The 25,222-nt window shown below is 52.6% G+C and overlaps 1 protein-coding gene and 2 non-coding genes across 3 annotated transcripts in view; all 3 read left to right on the top strand.

The window, feature by feature from the left end:
• Positions 1–14,968, top strand: part of ESPNL (espin like) — a 43,128-nt gene extending 28,160 nt beyond the window's left edge. Inside the window, exons 8-9 of the mRNA XM_056808476.1 lie at positions 11,327–11,563; positions 13,463–14,968. Of these exons, the coding sequence (XP_056664454.1) occupies positions 11,327–11,563; positions 13,463–14,968 (1,743 nt within the window). The remainder of the gene's footprint in view (positions 1–11,326; positions 11,564–13,462) is intronic.
• Positions 14,969–16,942: 1,974 nt separating this feature from the next.
• TRNAF-GAA (transfer RNA phenylalanine (anticodon GAA)) lies at positions 16,943–17,016 on the top strand. The gene has a single exon. It is a non-coding gene; the product is annotated as a tRNA-Phe (tRNA).
• Positions 17,017–17,331: 315 nt separating this feature from the next.
• Positions 17,332–17,404, top strand: TRNAF-GAA (transfer RNA phenylalanine (anticodon GAA)). The gene has a single exon. It is a non-coding gene; the product is annotated as a tRNA-Phe (tRNA).
• The last annotated feature ends 7,818 nt before the right edge of the window (positions 17,405–25,222 follow it).

Below are 25,222 nucleotides of genomic sequence, written 5' to 3'. Positions count from 1 at the left end.
AGGCCCACGTTTTCCTCTCCCAGTGCAGGTCCGCCCCGCCGGGCTAGTGATTAGTGTCCCCGGGGATGCCCAGGGCCGAGACAGAATTCGAAGATGGTCTTCCTGGCCCGCTCCATCCCTCGTGCAGCCGCCTCCCTGCCTGCCACATTGTGGTTCAGAGGTGGCCACCGCCTTCCAGGCTGTGACTGCTGACCCGGAGGGAGATCCCTGGCCGGCTGTCTGTCCCGCTGGCCCAAGACTCACCTGGCTGGGTCTGGAGGGGCCAGATCGGGGTTAGGGCAGGAAATGCCGGGGCTCCAGGCCAAGGACTCACTGGCTCACTCGTTTGTCCATTTATTCATTCCATCCATCCATCCATCCATCCATCCATCCATCCATCCAACAAGCATCTCAGAGGGGTGAAGGCTTCTCTCTGGATATATTCTATTCTATTAATAATAGCTGATATTTGTATTGTGCGACTGCAACGTGCTTCATTGACTTTGTGTAATTTGCTTCTCACAACCCTGAGAGGAAAGTGCTATCCTTATCTTACACATGGGGAAACTGAGGCAAGGAGGAAGTGACTCATCCAGGGTCACCCAGTTAGGAAGTGTCTGAGGCTGGATTTGAACTCAGGATCCTCCAGCACTAGGTGCTCTGTGGCACCATCTTGCCCAAATCCTGCCTCTGATACCTTCTGGCTGTTTGAACCAGGACAAACCTTTGAACCTTTTCTATACCTCACTTTTGTCACCTGTAAAATGGGGCTAATATGGTTTTAAGCCTCCTGTACACAAAGCCCATTGTATGAGATGAGATCCTATTTTAAGGTCCGGGAGCACAATGCCAGGCACACCATGGGTCCTTACATGCTTATTCCCTTCCTCCCATTGCAGACTCTGAGGGGTGTTGCCCATGATTACGGCTCCCCACTTACATCTTGTCAGTCTCTGAGTCTTGTCCCCTTCTCGTGTCTCCTCAACTGCCCCACTTTCCCTGTTCCCAGGTGGCTGCCCGTCGTGAGCCCACCCTGGAGCCCTCAAGGCAAAGACCCTCAAAGCCAGCTGCCCCCTCCAGGGCTTCCCTCCTTTGTCCCTCATGGATACCCCATTCCTCCTTTCATGCCCCATTCCTTCAGAGCCCATCTCTAGCTCTCTAGTGCCCCCCAAGTAAATCTCACCCCCCTTTGCCTGGCATTCAAAGCCCTCTACCAGCCCTTTCAGTCTCTTCTCAGCTTACTTCCCTCCACACGTTCCATTGCAAATACAAGAAGTATTTAAAACAGATTACTGACATCCTTCCTATTCATCGCCTCCATTTCCCCCTCTATTCCTCCCAGAGAGGCAGCCCGTATCATGAAAAGTAAGAAAGAGGAAGAAGAAAGGTTCCACAAAACAAACCGACTAGTCCAAAAAGCCTGGATGTTTCCTGCCCTGCTCCGCAGCTGTGGCCCCCCACCTCGGCACGGAAGCGGGGAGCATGGGCTTCCGCCTCCCCTTTGGGCCAGTCATGGATGCTTTACAGGATGGCGTTTCAGTGCTTTGGTTGAGGCTCTTTGGCATCGCCGCAGCCTCCAGGTCGATGGTTTTCTAGGCTCGTTGAAGCAGTCCCTACATCTGCCTTCTCACAGGTCCCTTTCTCATAGGAGACTAAAGATCCTTGCTTTCATGCGCCATCATTGTCTGGCGGTTCTCCAATGGATGGGCATCCACTTTGTCTTCAGTTTTTTCCTATCCCTAAAGCACTGCCATCACTGAGGACATCTGGGGACTTTCTGCTATTGCCCCGGATGGCTGTGAGCCTTTTTGGGTGGTATTTCTGGGTCAGAGGAAATGTTAGTAGTCCTCTTCACATTGTTCCACATAACTTTCCAGAACTGGAACAGAGTCACAGCTCCACCAACAATGTATTTGTGTGCCCTTATTTTCATGACCCTCCCAGAACGGACTATTCCCATTTTTCATTATCTTTGCCAATTTCCTGGGTGTGAGATAAAACCTTAGATTGTTTTTATCTGTGAGTGCTTTCATGTGGTTGCTAGTAGGACCAGCAAACATTTATTGAGTGCCTGCTGTATGCTAGGTTGCTGGCGATACAAAGACATACATGAACAGACCTTGTCCTCAAGGAGCTTGCATTCCATTGAAGGAGACATCAGATACAAGATAGATTTGTATCAATCAACCAAAAAGCATTTTCTTAAGAACCTTACTTTCTGTCTTAATATCAACTCTAAGGCAGAAGGGCAAGGGCTAGGCAAATGGGGTTAAGTGACTTGCACAGGGTCACATAGCTAGGAAGTGTTTGAGGCCAGATTTGAACCTAGGAAGATATCCACTGTGCCACTTAACTGCACTGTTGTGACCATGCCAGGTGCTTAATAAATGTCCATTGAATGCTGTTGAATGAATTTCATAAGCCCTTGTTGTCTTCTTTTGAGCTGTCTCTTCCTTCCCTCTTGGGCACCTGCCTCTCCTAACCCCTAGTTCTCTGTTGTGCACTCTTCCAGTCCTGATTTCCTGGTGTCCTTGTCCTGATGACTAGGCCCCTTTTTTCTACAGGTCAGTGGAGGGGGGGGTAGTGACCAGAATTTGATCCCATTCATTTTCAAGAATGGATCCCAGAACAAGAGCTCAGCCCTCCTTTTCTGCACCCCTTCCAACACCAGAGGGTTCTTAGGTGTCCACTGAGCTCCGTGAGTCGCTCTCTCACTAGCTCTCCAGGAACTTCTTGCTTCTCTCCTCCTGACTTCACCCCTTCTTACCGGGTACCCCAGATTCTTATATTCCTCTGGAATTTGGTGTGGAATATCCTGTAAGATCTCATTTCACAACCCCCATCCTATCAGGAAAACTTTTCCATTAATGGTCATAGAACTTTAGAAATAGTTTAAAACAAGTCATCATTCCCCTCTTCTACCTCCTCTGCCTCCTCCTCATCATCATCTTGGCTAACATTTATATAGCACCTATTGTGTGCACGGCTATGTGCTTTATTATTATTTTATTATAATTATTATCTTCTCTGATTTTCACAGTCCCAAAAGGCAGGTTCTGCTATTATCCCCATTTTACCACTGAGAAAATGGAGGCCAATGGGGCACCCAACCCCATGACCCTACTCAGATAATGTGTTATCTCCCCCATTTCCCCAGTGAAAATCTGGCAAAGATAAATTTCTCCCTACTGCTAACCCTCCACAGAAGGCAATGTCTAGTCTACTGAGGTGACTCAGGAACTCAGAGCTGTGTGAGTCCCTCCCAATGGACACAGCTCAGCATCCAGCTGATTAAGGTGTCCCTTTCACATCAGGTAGGAGGCAGGGAGGGGTGCTGCTTAGATGTTCCCCCTCAGGCATGTAATGCTCTGCCCAGGCAGTTGGAAAGGATGAATGCCAGGTTTCCCAACAGGGTGCCATTTTTTGTTCTCAGTCTCTTTTAAAAGCCCTTTGGGGGGGGGAGCTGGGTGATTCAATGGATTGAGAGTCAGGCCCAGAGATGGGAGGTCCTAGGTTCAAATCTGGCCTCAGACACTTCCCAGCTGTGTGACCCTGAGCAAGTCACTTAACCCCCATTGCCTAGCCCTTACTGCTCTTCTGCCTTGGAACCAATACACAGTAGTGACTCCAATATGGAAGGTAAGAGTTTATTAAATAAAATTAAATAAATAAATAAAAGCCCTCTTAGGGCAGCATCTCCTCCCATGGGGGCATCCTTTGCCCAGCATGTCAATCTTCTAAGCCCCAACCCCAACACATTTGTGAAATATTTTTCTAAACTTGATGCTACTATATCTCTTCCAAAGAGGGTCCAGTGTCTTCTCAGTTTGCTTCTGTGACCTGTATTCTCTTTGACTTGTGTGACTAGGACAGTCTTCTCAGTGCATGGCCATGATAAATAGATTTTGCTTCCAGTTTTAGGTACCAGTGTTGGCACTTTTGGAATGAAAGGAAGTAAGTTTGAGGGGCCTTCAGTGCTCTAAAAGTGAGCTCAGAAAAGGCCTCCCAGAACAGTCTGTTATAAATGGATGTGTCTTCGATAATTACTCAATTCTAATTGAGCACTTATTATGTGCCTGGCCTTATAAATACAAAAGCAGAAATGAGAGTCCCTGTTTTTCAGGATCAGAGACTACTGAGGAGAGGAGAAAACAACAAATACACAGATAAATTAATACAGAGTAAGTAGGAATAAAGTGATTTCTTCTCTCTTTTTGTTAAGAGAAGAAGAGCAAGAGTAATAGGGAATAAGGAAAGAAAGGCCTCTTCAAAGCTGAGCTATGAAGGGTATTAATACTTCTCAGAAGCTGGGATGAGAAGCCACAGGATGCTGGCAGGGGGAAATTCTGTTCAAAAGGGGAGATGGAATGTTGTGATTAGGCTATGACAAATTGGCCAGCTTGGCAGGAACAGAGTGCCTGAGAAGGAGGAAAGAAATCATTCCAGAAGGATAATAATGATAATAATTCAAATTTCTGGCCTGAGCTATCACAATAGCCCCCCAATAGTTCTCTCCCCACCCCATTCTAGTCTATCCTCCCCCCAAATGACAAAAAATAACACAGAGATCTGACTATGTCACTCACTTGCTTGAGAATCTTTGATGGCTTCCCATTGGCTCTAGGATCAAGTACCTTCAGCCTGGCTCCTACCTACATTTTGGGCATACTTTTATATTACTCCCCTTTAAAACTTCCTGAGTGAGCATGGCAGAGCTACCAAGGGCTTAGTCTTTCCGGGGAGTCCTATGTCCCTTTCTTGGGGCAGAGACTTAACATCAAAGAATCAAGGGATTATTCTAGCTCAAAGAGAACTTGGCCTTCCTCCAGGCTGGCCCCCTCATTTGACCCTGGAGGAAGCTGTGGCCCAGCTCAGAAGGAAGACAGACTGGTATGTGACAGCCCCAGGTCTTCTGCCTCTCTGTTCTCCTCCCTCGGAATCCCGCTCAGGACAGGGCTAGAAGAGTCGGGTCACTCGGGGCTTGTAATGGAATCTCAGCCTGCCAGGCTTGATTTCAGGGTTCTCGTCGTGTGGGGCAGGATTTTCTTTGGCCATCGGCTTATGTTACAGCAGAGGTAGCCCCTGCATAATGTATGCCAGGGCCTAGTCGAGGTGCCAATGTCCCTGGAAAGAAGAGAAAAAAACCAAAAAGGGGGGGGGAAGGGCCAAACTTTTGGCTGGCTCTCCAAGAACCTTTGGTGGGTCACAGGACACCAGATTGCCCATGGCTCGGCCATCCAGCAACATAAGTTGCCATTTACCCAGAATCCAATCTTAATGCCCAGATAACTAGTTTCCTACCCGGAAGCTGCAGAGTGATAGATAATGCTCACAAGCATGCCTGTGAGACAGAGAAAGTGCTTCTTGGAGTCAAGAGCACCTGATGCATCCTCTGCGACCCTGGACCTTCCATTGCTTTGGGCACCTCCCTAAGCCAAAGGCTTCCCTCCTCACACTCATGACTTTAAATGCTTAAAAGAAAGTGCATCGGATTCCCCTGGAAGCGAATTATCAAACTGTGGCCATTAAAAACACCTTTAAAAAGAAATGGACAGCTCCAGTGAGGGACGCTGCTGGGAATTTATTCATCTGATATCTGCTGCTCCAGCCAAGGGCAAGTAACAACAGAATAGCTACTTTTCCCACAAGGCAGATTTGATTGATCCATGGATTGCTATTCCTGACACTCTGCCAAGGAGAATGTGCCCTTAGAACAGCCCCATTCCCTGACCATTCTGCCCAGGGGGCTGAACGTGAAATTAAGAAGACCTGGGTTTGAATCTTGCCTATAGTGTGCACATGTGACCCTGGCACTATTGTTAATTCATTTCTCTGAGGCTCCATTTCCTTCTCTGTAAAGTGACTGGGTAGGACTACATCGGGTCTAGATCTTCTGATACACACTTATTCATGCGCCCTCAGCCACCAGTGGCTCCATTCCCAACCACCCCTGAACTGTAGGGTTGGACCTTGGAGATCCTTTGGTGCAACTATGCAGCCTTCAACACTCCTGTGGGGAGCAACCAGATTAAAGAGTAATTGGACAGACCAGTGAGAGGGGCTCCCCGAAAGGGGACCTTTCCCTCCCTTTCCCTCTTTGTCTCCTCAGGGCTTAGCAGAGTGCTCAGTATGGAGGCAGCACCCCACAAATACTTATTCGAGCCAAGTCAACAAGAATTCATTAGGCTCTTATTCTGTGCCATTCACTGGAAGAGCAAAACCATGGTCCCTTCTCTGATTACTTATGTTCAAGTGGGGTGGGGGACAATATGTAAACTTTCCCTCTCCTTCCTCCCCTTCCCTCCCTCCCTCTTTCCTTTGCTTCTTCCCTTCCTCCTTCCCTTCTTCATTCCTTCATTCCTTTCTTCCTTCCTTCCTCCCTCCTTCCCTTCCCTTCCTCCCTTCTTCATTCCTTCATTCGTATCTTCCTCCCTCCTTCTCTCCCTCCTTCCTTCCTTCATTCCTTTGTTCATTCCTTCCTTCCTCCATTCCTTTGTTCCTTCCTTCGTTCCTTCCTCCCTCCCTCCCTCCTTTCTTCCCTTTTTGATTCCTTCATTCCTTCGTTCCTTCCTCCCTCCCTCCTTCCCTTCCTCCCTTCTTCATTCCTTTGTTCATTCCTTCATTCGTATCTTCCTCCCTCCCTCCTTCTCTCCCTCCTTCCTTCCTTCATTCATTCCTTTGTTCATTCCTTCCTTCCTCCATTCCTTTGTTCCTTCCTTCGTTCCTTCCTCCCTCCCTCCCTCCTTTCTTCCCTTCTTGATTCCTTCATTCCTTTGTTCCTTCCTCCCTCCCTCCTTCCTTCCTCCCTCTTTCCTTCCCTTCCTCCCTCCCTTCTTCCTTCTTTCTGACTGGCAGAATTTCCAGGGCTCAGCCATGGCCAGTCTCTTCTCCCAGGTCATCGCATCTCATTGGCCCAGGAGCAAAGGGCTCTTCACAGTCGGTGCGCCCTCATTCTCTGCACTTGGGGACAGTGTGCCTCCCCCATTCCCGGCCCCCTGCCCCCCTTCCCCGGCTTTCTCATTTGGAGAATGTGGAGAATGAAGGACTCGTGTCCAGGGTCCCGCTGAGCTCTCAGGCTCCACTCATAATGCTAGTGAAGCTCTCAGGCAGCACCGCGCAGGTCTTGGGTCCCGGGTGGCTTCTGGGGTCCCACCCGCTTCTCTGTGAGGCTCTCTTGGCCGTCCCAGAAGGTCCGACTTTGGGTGCTTCCAGGATTGACGGTTTTGTCCTGGGCAGAAAGAAGGGGCTGGTCCCAGGGGAGGCCCCCACTTCCTCCTGACAGCTTCAGGTAAGAGATCCAGCACCCGCCTCGGTGAGCCGGCCACCTGATACGGAGAACGCAGGCCTTCAAATATTGATGGCGCTCGGCCATCCTCGACTCCCTGACCTCTCGGCAGGAGGCCGGTGTCCGGCCCCATGGGCTGTCCAAGCGTGTCCAGGCTGGTGGGCTGGGAGTCCCAGCCTCTCCTCCTCCCGGTGAGTGCCCTGGGGGTGGCAGCCGGGGTCTGACCTCTGCCTGGGAGCCCCGGGGTGCTGGGCCCTCCTCCCCTGGACCCCGAGCCCATCAACTGGCACTGCCAATGGCCCCCACAGCCTTCTCCTGAGTGGTCTGGCAGGGGCCGCAGAGCCTTCTCTGCCTTGGGAAGGATCCGGCTCCCTTGGGTCCCTCCTGAGCCCTGAGTGCTGAGGGTTAGGTTTCACCCGCAAATCTATCCCTCCTGGAAGGCTGGGATGAAGTGGATCTCCAGAGGTGGCCCTTTTCCATTCACAGAAGGCACTGAAAACCTGTCTGGTCCCGTGGGAGGACCGCTGGGCCCACAGGCAGGACAGACAGGGGCAAAGCCCGGCTCTGACAGTTCCTAGCTGTGTGACCCTGGGTAAGTCATCTAACCTCTCTCCTCCTCAACTTCCTCATCTGTAAAACAGGCAGCAGCAAAGCCTGCTAGGAAGGGGCTCGTGTGTTGGGTCAGGGGACCAGGGCTCAGCCATGGGCTTTGCCACTGACTATCTGTGTGACTCTGGATGAGTCATTTCCTTCTCTGGGGTTCAGTTTCCTTCTTTGTAACATGATGGCACCAGACAAGGGGGCCTCGGTGGTTCCTTCCAGCTCTGAGCCCAGCCCTGGTCCTGAACCAGAGGAACACCTGGGGGAGGGCTGCAGGGGGCAAAGACCTTCCCTTACTCTGCCCTCCTCTGCTTCATGGGGGAGGAGGAGGAGGAGGAAGAGAAGGAGGAGAAGGAGGAGGAGGAGGAGGAGGAGGAGGAGAAGGAGGAGGAGGAGGAGGAGGAGGAGAAGGAAGAGGAGGAGGAAGAGGGCGGTGGAGGAGGGTGGAGGACCAGGGCTGGCACTGCTTTGGGTTCCTCAGGGCACATTTGATGGCAAAGGCAGAGTGAACAGGGGAGGACTTGCAGCCAGAGAAGGCAGGGAGAGCCCCCAGGGAAGGGGGAAGGGGTCTGGGGGGGGGCTCGTGGCCAGCTCCCCAAAGACAGCCGGGTGCTGGGCTTCACGCCCGTCCTGCGCATGCTCACTGCTCTCCAGTTTGTCCCTGGTGCTGGGACAGGCGGGCATCTGGGTTCAAAGGAAGCTGGAACTAGGATGGGGCGATCGGCTGAGTCCGAGTGTGGTTGGAGACTCCCCAGAGGGGTTGCTTATGGGGGAGGGAAGTGGATCAGCCCTAAGGACCTATTCCTGCCCCTTGTCCTGTGCTGTTGGTGTGGCCCCAGAGGAGTCTGGGAAGGTCCCCCAGGTCTGCCCTCAGAGAAGGGGCCCTCTGGGTGGCTTCTGGAAGGCAGCAGTCCTTGGACAGAGGAGCCTCCTGGGTGAGGAAGGGCCTGGAAGGGCCTTTCAGCCTTGGGAAACGGGGCACTCTGGGCCCCCCAGAGGTCTGGGAGCTAGTGGGTCTTGGTACAAGTCACTGGCTGAGACCCCCCCAAGAGCAGCAAGAGCAGCTCAGAGGAGTTCCCAGGGGCCAGTGTGGCCAGGAAGAAAGGGAGCAGAAGCCCAGGAGATCATTCTTGCTCAAGGCTTTAGTGGGGGATCTGACCTCAATTCAAGGGTAAGATTTCAAGAACCAGGGGGCAGCTGGGTAGCGCAGTGGGTGGAGAGTCAGGCTAGAGAGGGGAGGTCCTGGGTTCAAATCTGACCTCAGACACTTCCCAGTTGTTCTAATCAATCATTTCCATTTGGACGTCTCATAAGCTTTTTCTTGTATCTCTCTTTAGACTCAGGTATTATAGCTTTATGGGGAGCAGAGAGACAGACAGAGACAGAGAGAGACAGAGAGAGACAGAGAGAGACAGAGAGGCCATGATTTAAAGGTCTTAAAAAAAACAGAAAAAAATGGGTCAGATCAATCATTACAAAAACAGACAGTCTTTTACCCTCCCTTCCTGCCTGTGAACTCTGACCTCTGCAGTGCACGGATGTGGAGGTGTCATCCCTCCCATTCCTTCTTTAGGATCTGGGAACAGTGAGCTTGTGTTATCTCACACAGTTGTTTCTGGCCTTCTACAATGTTGTGGTCACTGTGTAGACCGATTTCGAGCTCTGTTTACTCTACTCTGAATCAGGTTCTGTAAGTGTGTCTGCGCTTGTCCGTGAGCCTCACGTTCCTCAATCTTTATGGCATAGAAAGATTCCATTACATTCAAGTATCACAGTTGGTTTAGCCACTGCCCAGTCAATGAGGATCTACTTTGTTTCCAGTTCTTTGGCACCATGAAGCGTGTAACTGAGAATATTTGGATTATGTAGAGATTATGTTGGTGTGTAAAAATTATTTTGGTATCTAGAAAGCTTTTGCTTTTGTCAGTGACTTCCTTGGAGTACATGGACCACTAGCAGTGGGACCAATTTTAGTCCATTTTCTTGCATAATTTCCAACTAATTGCATAAATGGTTGGACCAATTCACAGCTCCACCAACAATGTATTAGCATACTTGCCTACAAGACTATCAGATGGGCATCAATCTGCATTGGTAGAAGGATGTCTCTAGACTGATGAAATGCTTTTCACTTACTCATCTGTATCTGTGTTGTTTTTCTTGTAGAATATCTTACTTCACTGCAATTCAATTCAACTTAGTTCAGTTAAACTCCTGCCTGTTACTTTCTGGTTAGGTAATCCAGGACAAGTCAGTTAACTTCCCAATTAGCTTCCTCAGTTTCCTCATTTAAGGTGACCTTATGCAATGGGCCTGCTCTCAAGGATCTTTCTCTCTCTGCTCATCTGAAGGGCTGAACACAGGGGAAAGTGTCGTGGCCGAATATGGCATCTACACCGGAAACTGTGGTTCTAGACATCAACAACACCGAGGGCATCACAGAGCCCTGCACAAGGAGGATGCGTCATAAATGCTTGTTGAATTCAGTTCTGGATTCCCTGGCAAAAGCCATGCATGCTCTGGGACATCCATCTCTGTCCCTGTGTCCCCAGAGCTCTGCCTGGTGGCCGGCAGACATTCGGTGCCTAGTTGGTGCTTCTTGACTTCTCTTGTAAGGGTAGTGGATGTCCAGCCAGAGTACTTGGCTTCACGACAAGCTCCCAGGAGCATCGAAGGACACAGGCCGACTGTGCCTGATGTAAAAAGATAGTCTTTAAATGGCTTCTAAATTTACTCTCTTTTATTTCATTAAGTGCCATCAGGTTCTCCTGGGAGGATCACTAGAAACCATCATCACTGGTGATGAACTGGAAAGCATCTGAGGCTGGAAATGTGGCCATGGCCCCCCTCGTCCAGGGTCCTTGGAGTCCTTCTGAGGCTGCTAAAGAGGCCAGCATCCTCCAGAACCTGGACAAGGGCCATTATCTGCCTCCCCTCCAGTATTCCCCACTGCCCCCATCTCCTTTTGTAAGTTAGTGATGCTGTACTGCAAGGCAGGAAGACCTGGGTTCAAATTCTGCTTCGATACTTCCTACATGTGTCATCCTGGGCAAATCCCTCAAATTTCTCAGGTTCATTTTCTTCATCCATAAAATGGGGGGGGGGGTCTAAGAAATCAATGCCCTTTCCAAGCTCAAAGCCTATGCTCTTAATACTGTGTCTAGATGAAGGGCCAGAGCTATTATGCTTTCATTTGCAGTACCCAGCTAGGCTAGGTGTAGACCAAAAGAGGGAATGAAATCAGTAGCATTAAAAGACGATTTTTTTGAGGCTGTTTCCCCATCTTCCTGAGGCTGAAAGCACCGTCCTAAAAGCATCACTGCTGCCACCCCAGCCCCTGGATCCTGGAGCTGCTTGGAGGCATCTACACGGGCCTGACTCAAAGTGGGATCATTGCCAGGGTCCCGAGCTTCCACCTTTCCTGGCTCCTTACTGATGACAGTCTGGTTCCTTCCCCTCAAGGTTACCATGAAATACACCGAGGATAAAGGCCCCGGGCAGGGGAACAAGATGGAATCAGAGGATGCCACCAAGGACGGCTTTGCCTCACTTCCACTGGATGAACTGAACCCATCAGATATCGATGCTCTGGTGCCCACGGAGGATGAGAACGGCCACCCCATCCCAGAATGGAAGCGGCAGGTCATGGTGCGCAAGCTACAGGCCCGCCTCTGGTCCGAGGAGATAATGGAACGGAAGGTATGGTGTTCTGGGAGAGGGGAGGCAAGAAGCTTGCAGGCTCCCATCATCCCTGCCCTCAGGGACCTTACACTCCCAAGGGAGAAGTCAAAAGGCCATGGGAGTGACCAGAAGCACAGCCAGGGGGTCACGAAGGCTGAATGGCTGGTCTCCCTCACCAAAGTAGAGCTCCCTGGACAAACTGACCCACGGGAAAAGGCAGAAGGGGGCCATGATGGCAGGAATAGGGAGAGAAGGGCAGAACCCAAGAGAGCCCAGAAACTAGTGGTCAGAATGGAGACAGGGTTGTGGTCAGAGCACAGGGAAGGGCTTGGGAGATGGGGAGGAGGCACACAGGAAGCCAGCCACAAAGGGACCTTAACCCTGAAGCAGCACCCAGGCAGCCTCTTCCATCCTCCAGTGGGCACCTGCAGACTAGAAGGGAAGTCCTGTAGGGTCGGACTATAGAAGGGACAAGGCATTAGGGACTGGATAAATAGAGTCAAGCACCAGTTCCAGACTCTCGGATGGGTGGAAATACATCAGTACCTGATGGATGAGAAATCTTATTGGCCGATCGTCAAACCAAGTCTTTGGTCATGGGGAACAGCCCAACACTGCTCTCTGCAAGTCTCTCACCTTGTTCTGAAAAGGCAGAGGAGACCCCTCCTACCCTCCCCCCACCCCTGGCGATGGTGTGCTGTGCTCTCATTCCGGAGAGCCCCTTACGTTAGATAGCTCCTGTTCAGAGGAAGATCAGCGTCCCTCAATCGCAGCTGTGAGCCCCCACCAACGTTTCCTTCACCAGACCAACCACAGGGCACACTTTCAATGCAGAAAGTGGTGTTAAATAGCAAAGTAACGCTACTGATGAGGGAAATACCCCTAATAAACAGAGGGGTACACCCCCGGAGTATGTATTTTGCTAAGTAGAGTGCCGTGACAGGTGGCACCGTAATTAGAGTGCCCGGGAATCAGGAAGACTGAAGTTGAAATTCAGAGACAGAAGTTTACCAGCAGTGTGACCTGTTTGCCTCAATTTCCTCATCTGTGAAAAGGAGATAACACCAGCCCTTACTCCCCAGGATTGTCATGAGGACCCAATGAGATTATCACTGTAAAATGCTTGGCGAAGTGCCTGGCATATCGTAAGCACTATCAAAATATCTGCTGCTGTTATTGTTATTCAGTTCACAAGAGCATTACTGGAGGCATTTCACCTTTGAAGAGACTTTCTGGATTGCTGGTAAACACTCAGTGGCCCCACTGGAGGTGTCCGCAATGAGGGTAGAGTGCTTGAGATTTAGGTGGTCCCCATCCCAGGGGTCAGCAGAGTCTGGCACGGATGCTTTGCCATCATCTTCTTGATTCTGTCTGATGCGGGTACCATAGTCTGATCCCTTGTTTGGTGGCCACTGCTGACGATGACCAAAGCAGCTAACAAGAACCCAAGACAACTGAATTCTTGTTGCTCTTCAACAATGACCCTAGAAGTTGACCCAAGGCCACTGCAAAACAGGAGTGGTGAGGCCCTCGGAAGGTGGCATTCTGTTCTGAAGCCTGGGCGGGAGAGGAGTCTGCTGGTCTCTTGTCCCCCAGGAGACAGCCTTGGCTCCTGTGATGTGGAGGGGAAATGGGGCAGAGGGAGAAAGTGGGAAGGGGAAGACTGCCTTATGGGAGTCCCTGTAACTCTGAGGAGGCAGATCCACTGAGAAGTAGTCTGGAGGAAGATCTGTCCAGCGTGGGCTCCAGGAAGCCCCATCTCCCCCTTCCCTGCCCTAAAAAATCATTTAACCCAAGGGCCACTGCGGCCTGTTCCCCAAGAGTATTCTCTTTGGGGGTGGGGAGTGGTTATCTTTGGTCCTTCCCGGACAGGCAGCAGGGACCCATCACCACTGTCTCTCCCTCTCTCCCTGGCAGCATGGGGGCCAGAGCTCTGCCGAGCCGGGGGCCTGGAGGTACTCCCAGAGCCACCAGGCCATCCTGGGCCCCTACGGAGAGCTGCTGACGGAGGACGACCTGGTGTACCTGGAGAAGCAGATTGAGCACCTGCAGATGAGGAGGCGCTGCCAGGAGTACGAGAGTGAGCTGGGGAGGCTGGCAGAGGAGCTGCAGACCCTGCTGCCCGCTCCCATGGTCAACATCACGGTCAACAGCCACTTCCTGGGCCCGGAGAAGGCGGCCTCCTGCCCTCGGGCAGCCGTGGAGGAAGGCCAGGCGCTGCCCTACTGGTGCAGCCACATCTCGGGGATGGTGAGGAGCCTGTCGCTGCTGCTGAAGGACATGAATGGCCCAGCAGGGCCCAAGGAGGCCCCCCAGCTGGGGACCCCCATCCAGGTAAGGGGGGCTGTCGGGGGCCCCTCGGGGAGCCTGGCGGAGAGGGAGATCCTGGAGTGTGGTGTGTCGGTGAGAAGCCTCCGGGATGGCTTCGAGAAGAGGGGCAGGGTGCCCTCCCAGAAGGGCCCGGGGGCCTCCTGGGAAGCCGGCGCCCCCCTCCCCTTCCCCGGGGTACAGAGCGCCACTGGGGCCAGCGAGAGGCAAGCTTCTGGGGATCCCGAAGAGGCCAGCGACTCGGGCATCAGCTGCGAGGAGGCGTCCTCCGAGGCGGGTACCTGCCCGGTGCCGGATTCCTCCAGCCTGAGGAAGGAGCGGATCGTTATGCTCTTCCTGAGCCACTGGAAGAAGTCGGCCTACACGCCGGCCCTGAAGACGGCGGCCAGGAAGGACCTGGAGTCGGCCGGGGCCGGCCATGCCACCGAGCAGCCTCCCCTCGGGGCCCCCGGCAGGTTTGGTCACCTGCTCCAGCAGAGAAACGTCATCTCCCACCTGCTGGGCCACTGGAAGGACGTCATCGGTCACGTGCCCGCCCGGCAGCTCCGGCGCCTGAGCCGCCAGCGCGCCACCTACTCCCCCGAGATGTTCCTGCCCCACGTGGACGGGGCGCCCGTGGACTACCACAGCCTCACGCTGGACCTCTTCATGCTGGGCTACTTCCAGCTGCTGGAGCTGGAGCTGCCGCCCGACGAGCGCAAGATGCGCCACCTGCTCTGCTTCGAGGTCTTCGACCACCTGGGCGGCCACGGCTGGGAGACGGTGCGCAGCTTCCACAAGGCCGTCACCGACGAGGTGGAGGCCGGCCGCCGCGCCTGGAAGGACGGCTTCGAGGACATCAAAGCCCGCTTCTTCGGCGGCTGCGGCGGGGAGAAGCCTGCGCTGGACGCCGAGCCTGTCCGCAAGTCGGGGCTGACCTCCATCGAGCCGCCTCTGCCCCGGGCCTCGGGCCGGCCCGGCCCCCCGGAGCCCAGGAGGCCCTGCGGCCGCCCCGAGCTCGGAAGCTTCCAGGGTGAAGACATCTGTGGCTACATCGGCCGGAGCTTTGCCTTCTGGAAGGAGAAGGAGGCCGAGATGTTCCATTTCGGAGACTGAGGCCCGCAGGCCGGTGTGGGGGCGGGGCCTGGGGGGCGGGGCGCGAGGGGCGGGGCCTGGGTGTGCCTGTCTTGTGTGGGTGTAGATGGGGGGGGCTTAAAAACCACTGGAGGGACAAGCCACAGCAGGGGGTCCGGCGGCCCCACTTGTCCAGGTGGATGTTTTTCCAATTCAGGATGGAAGCCGAGACTGGACAGGCGCCTGCTGGGCCCCCAGATCTATTTGCCCAGCTGGGAAGCTAGGAGTGCCCGCGTGGCCTCCTCTCTGCCCCTCTGGTCCCCAGGGGTCCCGGTGTGGAAGCTCTGTCCTCTGAGTCATAAGGGGCAGAGGGAGCCAGTCATGTGACTGGAGAGACGCCCTCTCAGGAGGCGGACCCAGAAGCAGCCCCCTCTCTGTGGTCCTCAGCGTTAAAGAGGGCCCCAGAGACTCTCTCCCTTTTCCCCAAGTGCCGGGTGCTCAGAGCCTCCAGGGCCCCCCCACTGGTCAGGCCAGAGGCGAGTGGCCTCCCACCACAGACAGTCTCCTCCTCCCTCAGTGCCCCATCAGGAAGATGGGAAAGCTTGTACTTGGGTGCAGCCTGTGTAAGGAAGGGGCTTTGGGCTGGCCACAGAGCACCCCCAGGGCTCACCCAGCACCCCCACCGAGGCCAGGCAAGCATTTATTAAGGATAAGGGAGGGGCAAGGGGCCACCTTACCCTCACGGGAGTAGCTAAGAGCCAAGGTGAGGGACAGGAGGTCCTGGGTTCAAATGTGGCCTCAGACACTAAACCAAGACACAGGATGGATTCTAAGATGAGAGGTAAAGGCGTTAACCACACACACACACACACGCACGCACACCACACACAAATGCACACACATGTGCACACACATACAACACATGCACACACAACACACACGTGTGTGCACATACACATGAGCGTGCACACACATTCACACACATACCACACACTGTACACGTGCTCACACACACATACCACACATGCACACACACCACACACACACAACGCACACACACAGGCACATACACACCACACACTGCACATGCACACACACACACCACACATGCACACACACACTCACACACACAAGCGCACACACACCATACACACAACACACTCACTCACACACACACATACCACACACGCTCACACACATACACACACACCACACACACAATGCACACACACACAGGCACATACACACCACACACCACACATGCACACTCACACACACACCACACACTGCACATGCGTGCACACACACACACTCTCTGGTAAGGAAACCAAAGGAGCGGAGGACATCAAGATGGCGGGAGCTGTTGGTGAGGCTGGCCAGAGGCAGAAACAGCAGCGACGTCCCAGGATCCGGAGACAGAGGACAGACCGCGGTGGAACGAGGCTCCCTGAGCCAGAAGGCTGCCAGGCTGCCAGCAGCCGCTGAAATAGCTCCGCTGGGAGAGCAGCAGAGCAGAGATCCCGAAGGTCCCCGGTTCGGTGCTGGGTTTGGCTCTGGGAAATATTTTAGACGGTGCCGCAGAGTGGGCAGAGCCCCGGCCCTCCCTCGGCCTCTGGGGATTTCTTATTGGAGGGGTCTATTGATTGGAGCCCATCGATGGACTCTTGGGCGGCACTAGGAGGGAGGCAGCCTTGACCCAGACGGGGCCGTACATTCCAGCAGGGACAGACCGCCCGGTGGGGAGCAGCCTGGGGCCGGGCTGTTCCCTTCTGATGGGAGGGAGGTCGAGGCAGAGCCTGTCGTGTGGAAGAGGGAAGAGCCTCGTTCTGCAGGGCCAAGAGAGAGGCGCAGCCCGAGAGGGGCTGATGGGGCAACCCTCCAAGCAGCAGCTGGACGTCCCCTCGGCAGAGGCTCGACGCTTTGGACTAAGCAGCCTCCATGGAGCTTCCCATCTCGGACTGAGTCCGAGAGGCACAAATGGCAGTAGTGAGCCTCGTCTCCCAGCAGCCCCAAGAAGCCGAAATAGCTCAGTTGGAAGAGCGTTAGATTGAAGATCTTGAAGGTCCCTGGTTCGATTCCGGGTTTCGGCATGTGGGGAACATTTTAAGCAGGCCGGCACTCTATCTGGGAGCTCCTGGAATCATTTCCAGCCTCCGTTTTCTTGCATGTAAGATGAGGGCGCATTCTAGCACCTTCTGAATGAGGCGCTCTAGGACCCTCAGCAGAGCACCCACAAGGAATGTGGGAGGCTTGGGCTCCTGAGTAGGGGGAAGGCTCCAAGGATGCAGCAGAAGGGCAAAGGGATGGTGCAGCTGGCCAGGCTGTGGCACCGGCGGGCCAAAGACTGGTGGTGAGCCCTTTCATTTCCCAGACGCCTCTAGGAACATCTGGTGCACCAACTAGGAGCCAAAATGGCTCTGTTGGGAGAGCGTTAGACTGAAGATCTAAAGGTCCCTGGTTCAATCCCGGGTTTTGGCAGCTGGGGAACATTTTAGGCATGTCAGAGTGCAGTGGGTTGATCCTGGGACCTGGGTTCAAATCCGACCTCTTGTGGCCTTGATGAGGGGGGAGGACCATGAGGAGCAGATTCCCCAAATGCTTTTATTCTATGGGTGGTGCGATGGCTCTCCCACCTCCGCCTTCCGTGCTTCATCTTTCTACCCCCCACGCCGGGCATCTCTCTGGCTTTTCCTCACAGCCTCCGGTCTGGAGGTGCCCGTAGCCCCACCTCAGATGTGTGCAGCTGATAGGGGTCCCCGGGCCAAGCTGCAGGAGGGGAGGCGGGGGAACATGATGCCTAATGGTGAGAAGACAATCTGGGTTCTTTCCGACCTGACTGCAACCTGAGAGTGGGAGGCTCATGGTCCGCCAGCTCCTGGCAGACCATCTGTTTCATTGGCATTTTGCCAGCAGCTCATGCTGTACTAGAGAGGGACACGTTCTGAGTTCCAAACCCCCTTTTGCCCTTTGATAGCTGTGTGACCCTGGGCAAGTCATTTGACCTGTCTGAAATGAGAGGTTTGGACTTGATGGCCTCAGAGGCTGCTTCTAGCTCTATATAAAAGAGTGAATGAATAAAAATGTGAATGAATAAGGCTTTCACGTGGCTGAGGGAGGCCTGGGGTGGGGGGAGATCCTTTGCAATGTGGCAGGGTCCAATGGAAGGAGCCCTGGCTTTTGGAGTCAGGGGACCTGGGTTCAAATCACTCCTCAGAGAGTTGCTAGCTCTGTGACCTTGGGCAAATCCCTTAGCCTCACTGAGCCTCAGTTTCCTTCTCCGCAAAATAAGGGCATTAGACTGTCTGAAGTAACCCAGGCTTGGGCTGGGAGCAAGCCGAATCCAGAGAACAATTTCTAGGTTAACAACATCAAAAGAGACGGCTTGGATGTGGAGGGATGTTTGTAAAGCACTGCAAACCTTAAGGCTAAGGAAATGCTGGCCGGCTGCAACCGTGTAGAGTGCTGGGCCAGGAGTCATCTTCCTGAGTTCACATCTGGTTGCTGTGTGAGTCCCTTAACCCGGTTTGCCTCAGTTTCCCCATCCGTAAAATTAGCTGGAGAAGGGAATGGCAAACCACTCCAGGACCTTTGCCAAGAAGAGCCGGACACCACGGAAATGACCAGGCAGCCAAAGCCATCACATTTACAAAGGGCTCCAAGGTTGGCAACGCACTTCGCCAATATTCCCTTTTGCACGATTATTGCTTCCATTTCACAGATGAGAAAACTGAGGCAGACAGAAGGAAATGATTTGCCCATGGTCATACAAGGAGGCTGAATTTGGACTCTGTGGGACTCCGGGACCCTGTCCCGTGGTACACCCAACACCCAACATGGCCGATCATGATCCCTAGAAATAAAATGGAAACTGAACAAGAGGGGAAACAGGAAATAAAGACTTCCCAGGCTGCTTGCTTGGAGGGGAACCCTTTGGTTTTCAAGTGTCCCCCAGACAGCTGCGCTACTTTCTCTGAGCCACTAGAGGGCGAGTCCCTACAGTCCATTGGGTTCTCTTCCGATGACTATCATGGACTTTTCTTTGGGCCGACACTGGTGAGGTCATCAGCAACCTCCCAAAGACCCTCTTGTCACCCCAAGTTAAAGATGAGGAGCCGGAGGCTTTCCCGGAGAGTGGCACAGACACTTGCCCAGGGCTGCACAGCTAGGAAGTCTACAGAAGGATTCGAACTCGGATTTTCCTGCCTCAGAGGTATAATTAGAATTCTGTACCCCAGGACTCCGTCTCCCAGAATCCCGCTTTGGTCCTCAGGTCACGTCCTTACGTTTTGGAGACAAAGTTCCTGTAAGGCGGCCCTCTCTCGCTCTCCTCTTTATTCGGGTTTTTCCTTTTGTCCTTTTGGTTCCTCTACTTCAAGGGATTACCAATAAATCTTGTCAAGTAGAATACTTGGAGTTGTTGGATATTCATCTAACTCAAACCCCAGAATGCTCTCCGGTGCACCACCCTGCCTCAAGGACCCAAAGACCCTTCAGATCCTCCCCCAGCCAGGGGGATGAAGAGCCCCATGACACCCTTCCTTTCCTGCTCCTAGGACCCCGCTTGCCTTTTGTGGGCCCCCCTGGGGGTGGAGATGGCATCTGCTCCCCTCAGACTCTCTGGGCTTGACCAAAGGCATTCTATGTCCCTGGGAGATGGCTCCTCCCACCCCACTTTGGGGGCTTTTGGTTGGGCGCTTAGGGAGGCGGCAGAGACAGTGGCAGGCCAAAGCCCTCCTCTGTTGACATTTAGCTTTGCCCCCCCCCCCCCATCCAATCCAGCCATGGCTCAGCCACCTCTACCCCACCTCGCTGATTCTCTGGCTTCAGTCCTCCTTTTTCAGTGACTTGAACCCATTTTAATGATTCTTATTTTTCTTTGCATTCTTATCCTTTCCCATTGACCACAGACTGTAAAAACACAAAACAGCTCCTACCTTTTGTCTTAGAATTGATATTAAGTGTTGATGCTAAGATGTAGAGCAGTAAGGGCTAGGCAATTGGGGTCAAGTGACTTGCCCAGGGTCACACAGCTAGGAAAGGTGAGGTCAAATTTGAACCCAGGACAGCCTATCTCTGGGCCTGGCTCTCTATCCACTGAGCCACCCAGCTACCCCTCTCTTCTTGATCGTAATCAAGAAGTCTAGGTAGTCGGGAGTGGGGGCGGGGAGCCCAGTTCATTGGCTGTGGCTGACAGTTACACTTCATTCTGCTGGGAGAGGAGAGGCTGGAATGATTTCCTCACCCAAACTGGAGTGTGGAGTTCATGCTAACCTGGATGGACGACTCCTAAAGTCCTCCGCTAGACATCTCTGGGGTATGCAGACGACCCTCCCGTGGCAGCTAAAACTTAGCTCTGGCAGCTCTTCCCCAACAGCAAGCCACATCAAGCACAGAAAGACGAGGCTGGTGTTTTTACCTACAACTCTCTCCAATAACAGCAGCAATAATTGATGCTGAAAAAGCTCTCACTTCCATCTTGCAAAGCACTTTACACAGTATTTCATTCAGTTCCCACAACAATCCTGGGAGGGAAGTGCTATTACTATACTCATTTTACAAATGAAGAAATTGAGGCCACCAGATGGAGGTTAAATGACTTGCTCAAGGTCATACAGCTAGGAAGTGTCTGAGGATGCATTTGAACTCAGGTCTTCCTGATTCCTGGCCCAGCACTCTTAGGCACTGAGCCACCTGGTTGCCTTTTCTTTCTCTAACTTCCTCAAATATGCCATTTCTTATGGCACAACAATATTCCATTCTACACTTAGCTGTTTCCTAGTCAACAAACATCACCTTTGTTTCCTCTTGTTTGCTGCTACAAAAAGAGAGACAGAGAGAGAGATGGGGGAGAGACACAGAGAAATGGGGAGGAGAGAGACAGAGAGAGAGAAATGGGGGAGAGACAGAGAAATGGAGAGAGAGACAGAGAAATGGGGGAGAGACAGAGAAATGGAGAGAGAGACAGAGAAATGGGGAGGAGAGAGACAGAGAGAGACAGAGAGAAATGGGGGAGAGAGACACAGAGAAATAGGGAGGGGAGAGACAGAGAGAGAGAAATGGAGAGAGAGACAGAGAAATGGGGAGGAGAGACAGAGAGAGAAATGGGGAAGAGACACACACACAGAGACAGAGAGATGGGGAGAAGAGAGACAGAGAGAGAGATGGGGGAGAGAGCGAGAAATGGAGAGAGAGACAGAGAAATGGGGAGGAGAGACAGAGAGAAATGGGGGAGAGACACACACAGAGAGACAGAGAGATGGGGAGGAGAGAGACAGAGAGAGAGATGGGGGAGAGACAGAGAAATGGAGAGAGAGACAGAGAAATGGGGAGGAGAGACAGAGAGAAATGGGGGAGAGAGACACACACAGAGAGACAGAGAGATGGGGAGAAGAGAGACAGAGAGAGAGAGATGGGGGAGACAGAGACAGGACACAGAGAAAGAGAGTGGCTGCAGGAATATTTGGCTGCCTTTGGGACCCTTCCTTCTCTCTCTCTTTTTTTAAACCCTTACCTTCTGTCTTGTTACCTTCCGTGTTAGAATCAAGAATGGGTGCTGAGTCCCTGAGCTACGGTGGGCGGCGGCGGAAGTGACCAGATGAGTCCCACCCCGGCGGCTCGGCCGGCACCATGCTGCCCTTATCCTTATTGAAGACAGCCCAGAATCACCCCATGTTGGTAGAACTAAAAAATGGTGAAACCTACAATGGGCACCTTGTGAGCTGTGATAACTGGATGAACATCAGTTTGCGAGAGGTCATCTGTACATCCAGGGATGGTGTTCTGAATGTTATATCCGCGGCAGCACCATTAAATACTTACGGATTCCTGATGAGATTATTGACATGGTAAAAGAAGAGGTGGTGTCCAAGAGTAGAGGCCGAGGTGGGGTACAACAGCAGAAGCAGCAGAAGGGGCGTGGAGCAGGTGGAGCTGGCCGAGGAGGCATTCCGGGCAGCGGGAGAAGAAGCCAGGCCGGCAGGCTGGAAAGCAGTGAGACTGATGGGAAGACCCTTTGCTGCTGCCCTGTACTTGCCCTTGTGATTTGGAGTTGCGTTTCTAATTTTCAGTTAATGAATCTTTTTAAAAAAGGAAAGTTGGGGGGGCTGGGCAGGTGTTGGGGGGAATTCCCATCAATCACATCTTTTGTAATTCTTTCAAATTGTCTTCTTTAGGTAAAGTTAGGGTATTCTTTCCTCACATGTTTTAGCTGCCCTTCTAGAGTTAGAAATGTGCCGATACTATTCATTTTTTTTATATTCTTGGTTCCAAGGAACTTGATTCCTAAGAAAAGTCAGCGCTATTTCATCTTAAAGATTCTGAACACTTTTTTTTAAGTGCAGCTGAATGTAGTGCGCCTTGTTCCTGTTTTTAGAATATTTCAGGCATTTCCAGAGGGGTTTTATCATACTGCCGTCTGTCTTGTGATGTTTGCTTTAGGATTTGGGCATTCCTGACACATGGCAGGTTTTTTCCTTCAAAGTTACAAGCCCTGAAACTGTCAGGGATGTGTTTCCTTTAGTACGTTCCAGCCTTGCTGCTGCTTCTTCTTTTGTCGTTGTTGTCTTTTTTTTTAAACTAAAAATAGGGGTTGGAACTTGTTTCAGAGAATAATTATTAGAGTTGTTTTCCCGTTCTCCCAGTATTTGTTTTGGGGAAACCACTTGAGTTTGTGACTGAAATAAAAGTAATACAACCATTAAAAAAAAAAAGAATCAATAATGGGTATTGGTTCTAAGGCAGAAGAGTGGTAAGGGCTAGGCAATGAGGGTGAAGTGACTTACCAGGGTCACCCAGCTAGGAAGTGTCTGAGGCCAGATTTGAACCCAGGACCTCCTGTCTCTGGGCTTGGTTCTCAATCTACTGAGCCACCCAGCTGCCCCCCCCTTTCCTTCTCTCTTTGACAGCTCCACCATCTGTAGAATAAGAAGGTTGGGCAAGATGGTCTTGGAGGTCCCTTCTAGGTCTATGCCCTGGTGGCCTTCTTGGGGCACACGTGCCTAGCAATGGGATCTCTGTATGACCCATAATGTTCGTTTAGCCTGGCATGATGGATCTGGTTGGCCTTGGGGTCACAAAGAGCCAGCTTCCATTCTTAGGGATGGTCACCCCTCAGTGCTCCCTCCATAACATCTCAAACACTGTAAGTCACACATCTATCTCTACGGAGGGAACTCCCACTCCCGTCTCTCTCTCCATGGCTGAAAATTGCAAGAGGAAAGAAAAGAGGAGCTTGTCTTTCATAGGGACCAGCAGAGGAACTCCCTGCTCGGGCTCCTTTGCTCTGACACTCTCGTGGTACTGCTGGCTCTCTTGGGACCTCTTAGAGGCTTTGGCCTGGCTGCGTTGGGACGGGAGGGCACAGGTCATCCTGAGTAGCTTCCTGGCTGTGCGCAGCCTTTCCTCAACGTTCTTGTGAAAGGGCCAATCTCAGGCCAGGGGCCCTATGGAGACCTTTCTCACGATGAGATCCGGCCCCAAGTGGGATGGGCTGCCCCTGGAGGGAGCGACATTCTAACACACGCAAAGTGTTCTTTCTGGGCTGGCCGTGTAGCCACTACCTGGAGGCTCAATGGCTCCAGAAGGATTCCTGCTCGGATGGGTGCCATCCAAGCTTCTGTAAGCAGCAGCAAGATGGCCAGATGTTCCCAGCATGTACAGATGAGCTCTTCCCAGAGGATTCGCCCAGGGCATCCGAAGAAGCAGCTCCTCCCATGGGCTGGACATCTACGGAGACGCTGACTCTGTTTCCATTTAAAGCCTGAAATCCGCAGGGTCCTGCTTGGGGCGGTGGCTGGGGCGGAGGAATCACGGGATAAGCGGGTTATTTATATAATGTTTTCTAACTCTGCAGCCCACAGGGCAGAAGGGGCAGATAGATTTCAACCTGGCTTCGTCCTGGTGGAGAGTCTGCTGGAGGTTGGGTCAAACAAAGAGGAAGGGGCTGGGGGGGCGCAGGCTGGAAGACAACCAAACAAAGGGCTGGACTCCCATCTTTGGTCCTCTCAGGGGCTTCTCCCCTTTCGCCTAACCCTGCCCAACCCAATCCAGTTCTGTTTCCCTTTGATTTCATGCAATTTGATTCTATTTGATTCCATTCTGTTGATTTCAAATCCATCCAAAGCGATTCAGTTCCCAAAAGGAAATGACTGCAAAGAGGGAGTGCAGGCGAGGCTGCTCTGGAGGGAGAGTCCAGAGAATCCAGAGCAGCACCTGGACTGGAGAGGAATAAAGGAGGGCTGGCCTGGGTGAAGGTCCAACACGAGCCAGGGGCCCTCGGGGCGGAGGGGACTTCCAGTCCGTTTCCCTCTGGGATAGCACCAGATGGGACCATTCCCCAATATGACGCCTACATCTGCCTCTGACAGTTCATCGCTTGGTATTTGGTGTGGATGTATGTGTGTGGTCAGTGTGAGTCTGCTCTATTGCATCACATCACAGAAATCTCGTATTCCTTTAGAACCTTCCTATCTGCCATTCCATAAGCTCTACGTCCATCTCGGCTGGACTCACTGGCCTTCCCTACCTCCTTCTGTCTTTCTCCCACCTCCACGCCTTTGTTCATACTCTCCCCCTACATGCCGATCCCCCACCTCAATTTGTCAAAATCCATCTTCTTCTCCAAGGTTCCTTTGGAAGCCTTCTCTCTCCCTGTCTCTGTCTCTGTCTCTATCTGTCTCCCTCTCTCTCTTCTCTCTCTCCCTGTCTCTCTCTCTCTCTCTCTGTCTCCCTCTCTCCCTCTGTCTGTCTATCTGTCTCTCTCTCCCTCTGTCTCTCTCTGTCTGTTTCTGTTTCTTTCTGTCTCTCTCTCTGTCTCTCTCTCCCTGTCTCTGTCTCTCTCCCTCTGTCTGTCTGTCTGTCTGTCTGTCTCTCTTTCTCTCTGTCTCTTTCTCTGTCTCTCCCTCTCTCTGTCTCCCTCTCTCTTCCTCTCTCTCTCTCTCTCCCTCTGTCTGTCTGTCTCTCTGTCTTTTTCTGTCTCTCTGTCTCTCCCTCTCTCTGTCTCTTTCTCTGTCTTTCCCTCTCTCTGTCTCTCTGTCTGTCTCTCTCTTTCCTGGTTCCCACTCCCCACGATTGGCTCCTTTGAGAATCCTCCCTGTCATTCTGTTTCTATTGTTCAAGTGTTGGGACTTCAAGAATCCTAAATCTGGAACTACAAGGGAGCTCACAGTCCACCCAGCCACCCTCCCCCATTTTAAAAATAAGGAAACTGAGGCACGGGTTGTTAAGTGGCTTAGGCTCCTAGGGATGTGCATCCTAGCATTAGGAGGAACCTCTAAGACTTCCTGGTTCGAGCCTTTC

Source organism: Monodelphis domestica, chromosome 8 (assembly GCF_027887165.1).
Source record: "Monodelphis domestica isolate mMonDom1 chromosome 8, mMonDom1.pri, whole genome shotgun sequence".
Lineage (NCBI taxonomy): Eukaryota > Metazoa > Chordata > Mammalia > Didelphimorphia > Didelphidae > Monodelphis > Monodelphis domestica.
Note: the sequence above shows the minus strand (reverse complement) of the source record. Positions and strands in the feature narration are given on the sequence as shown.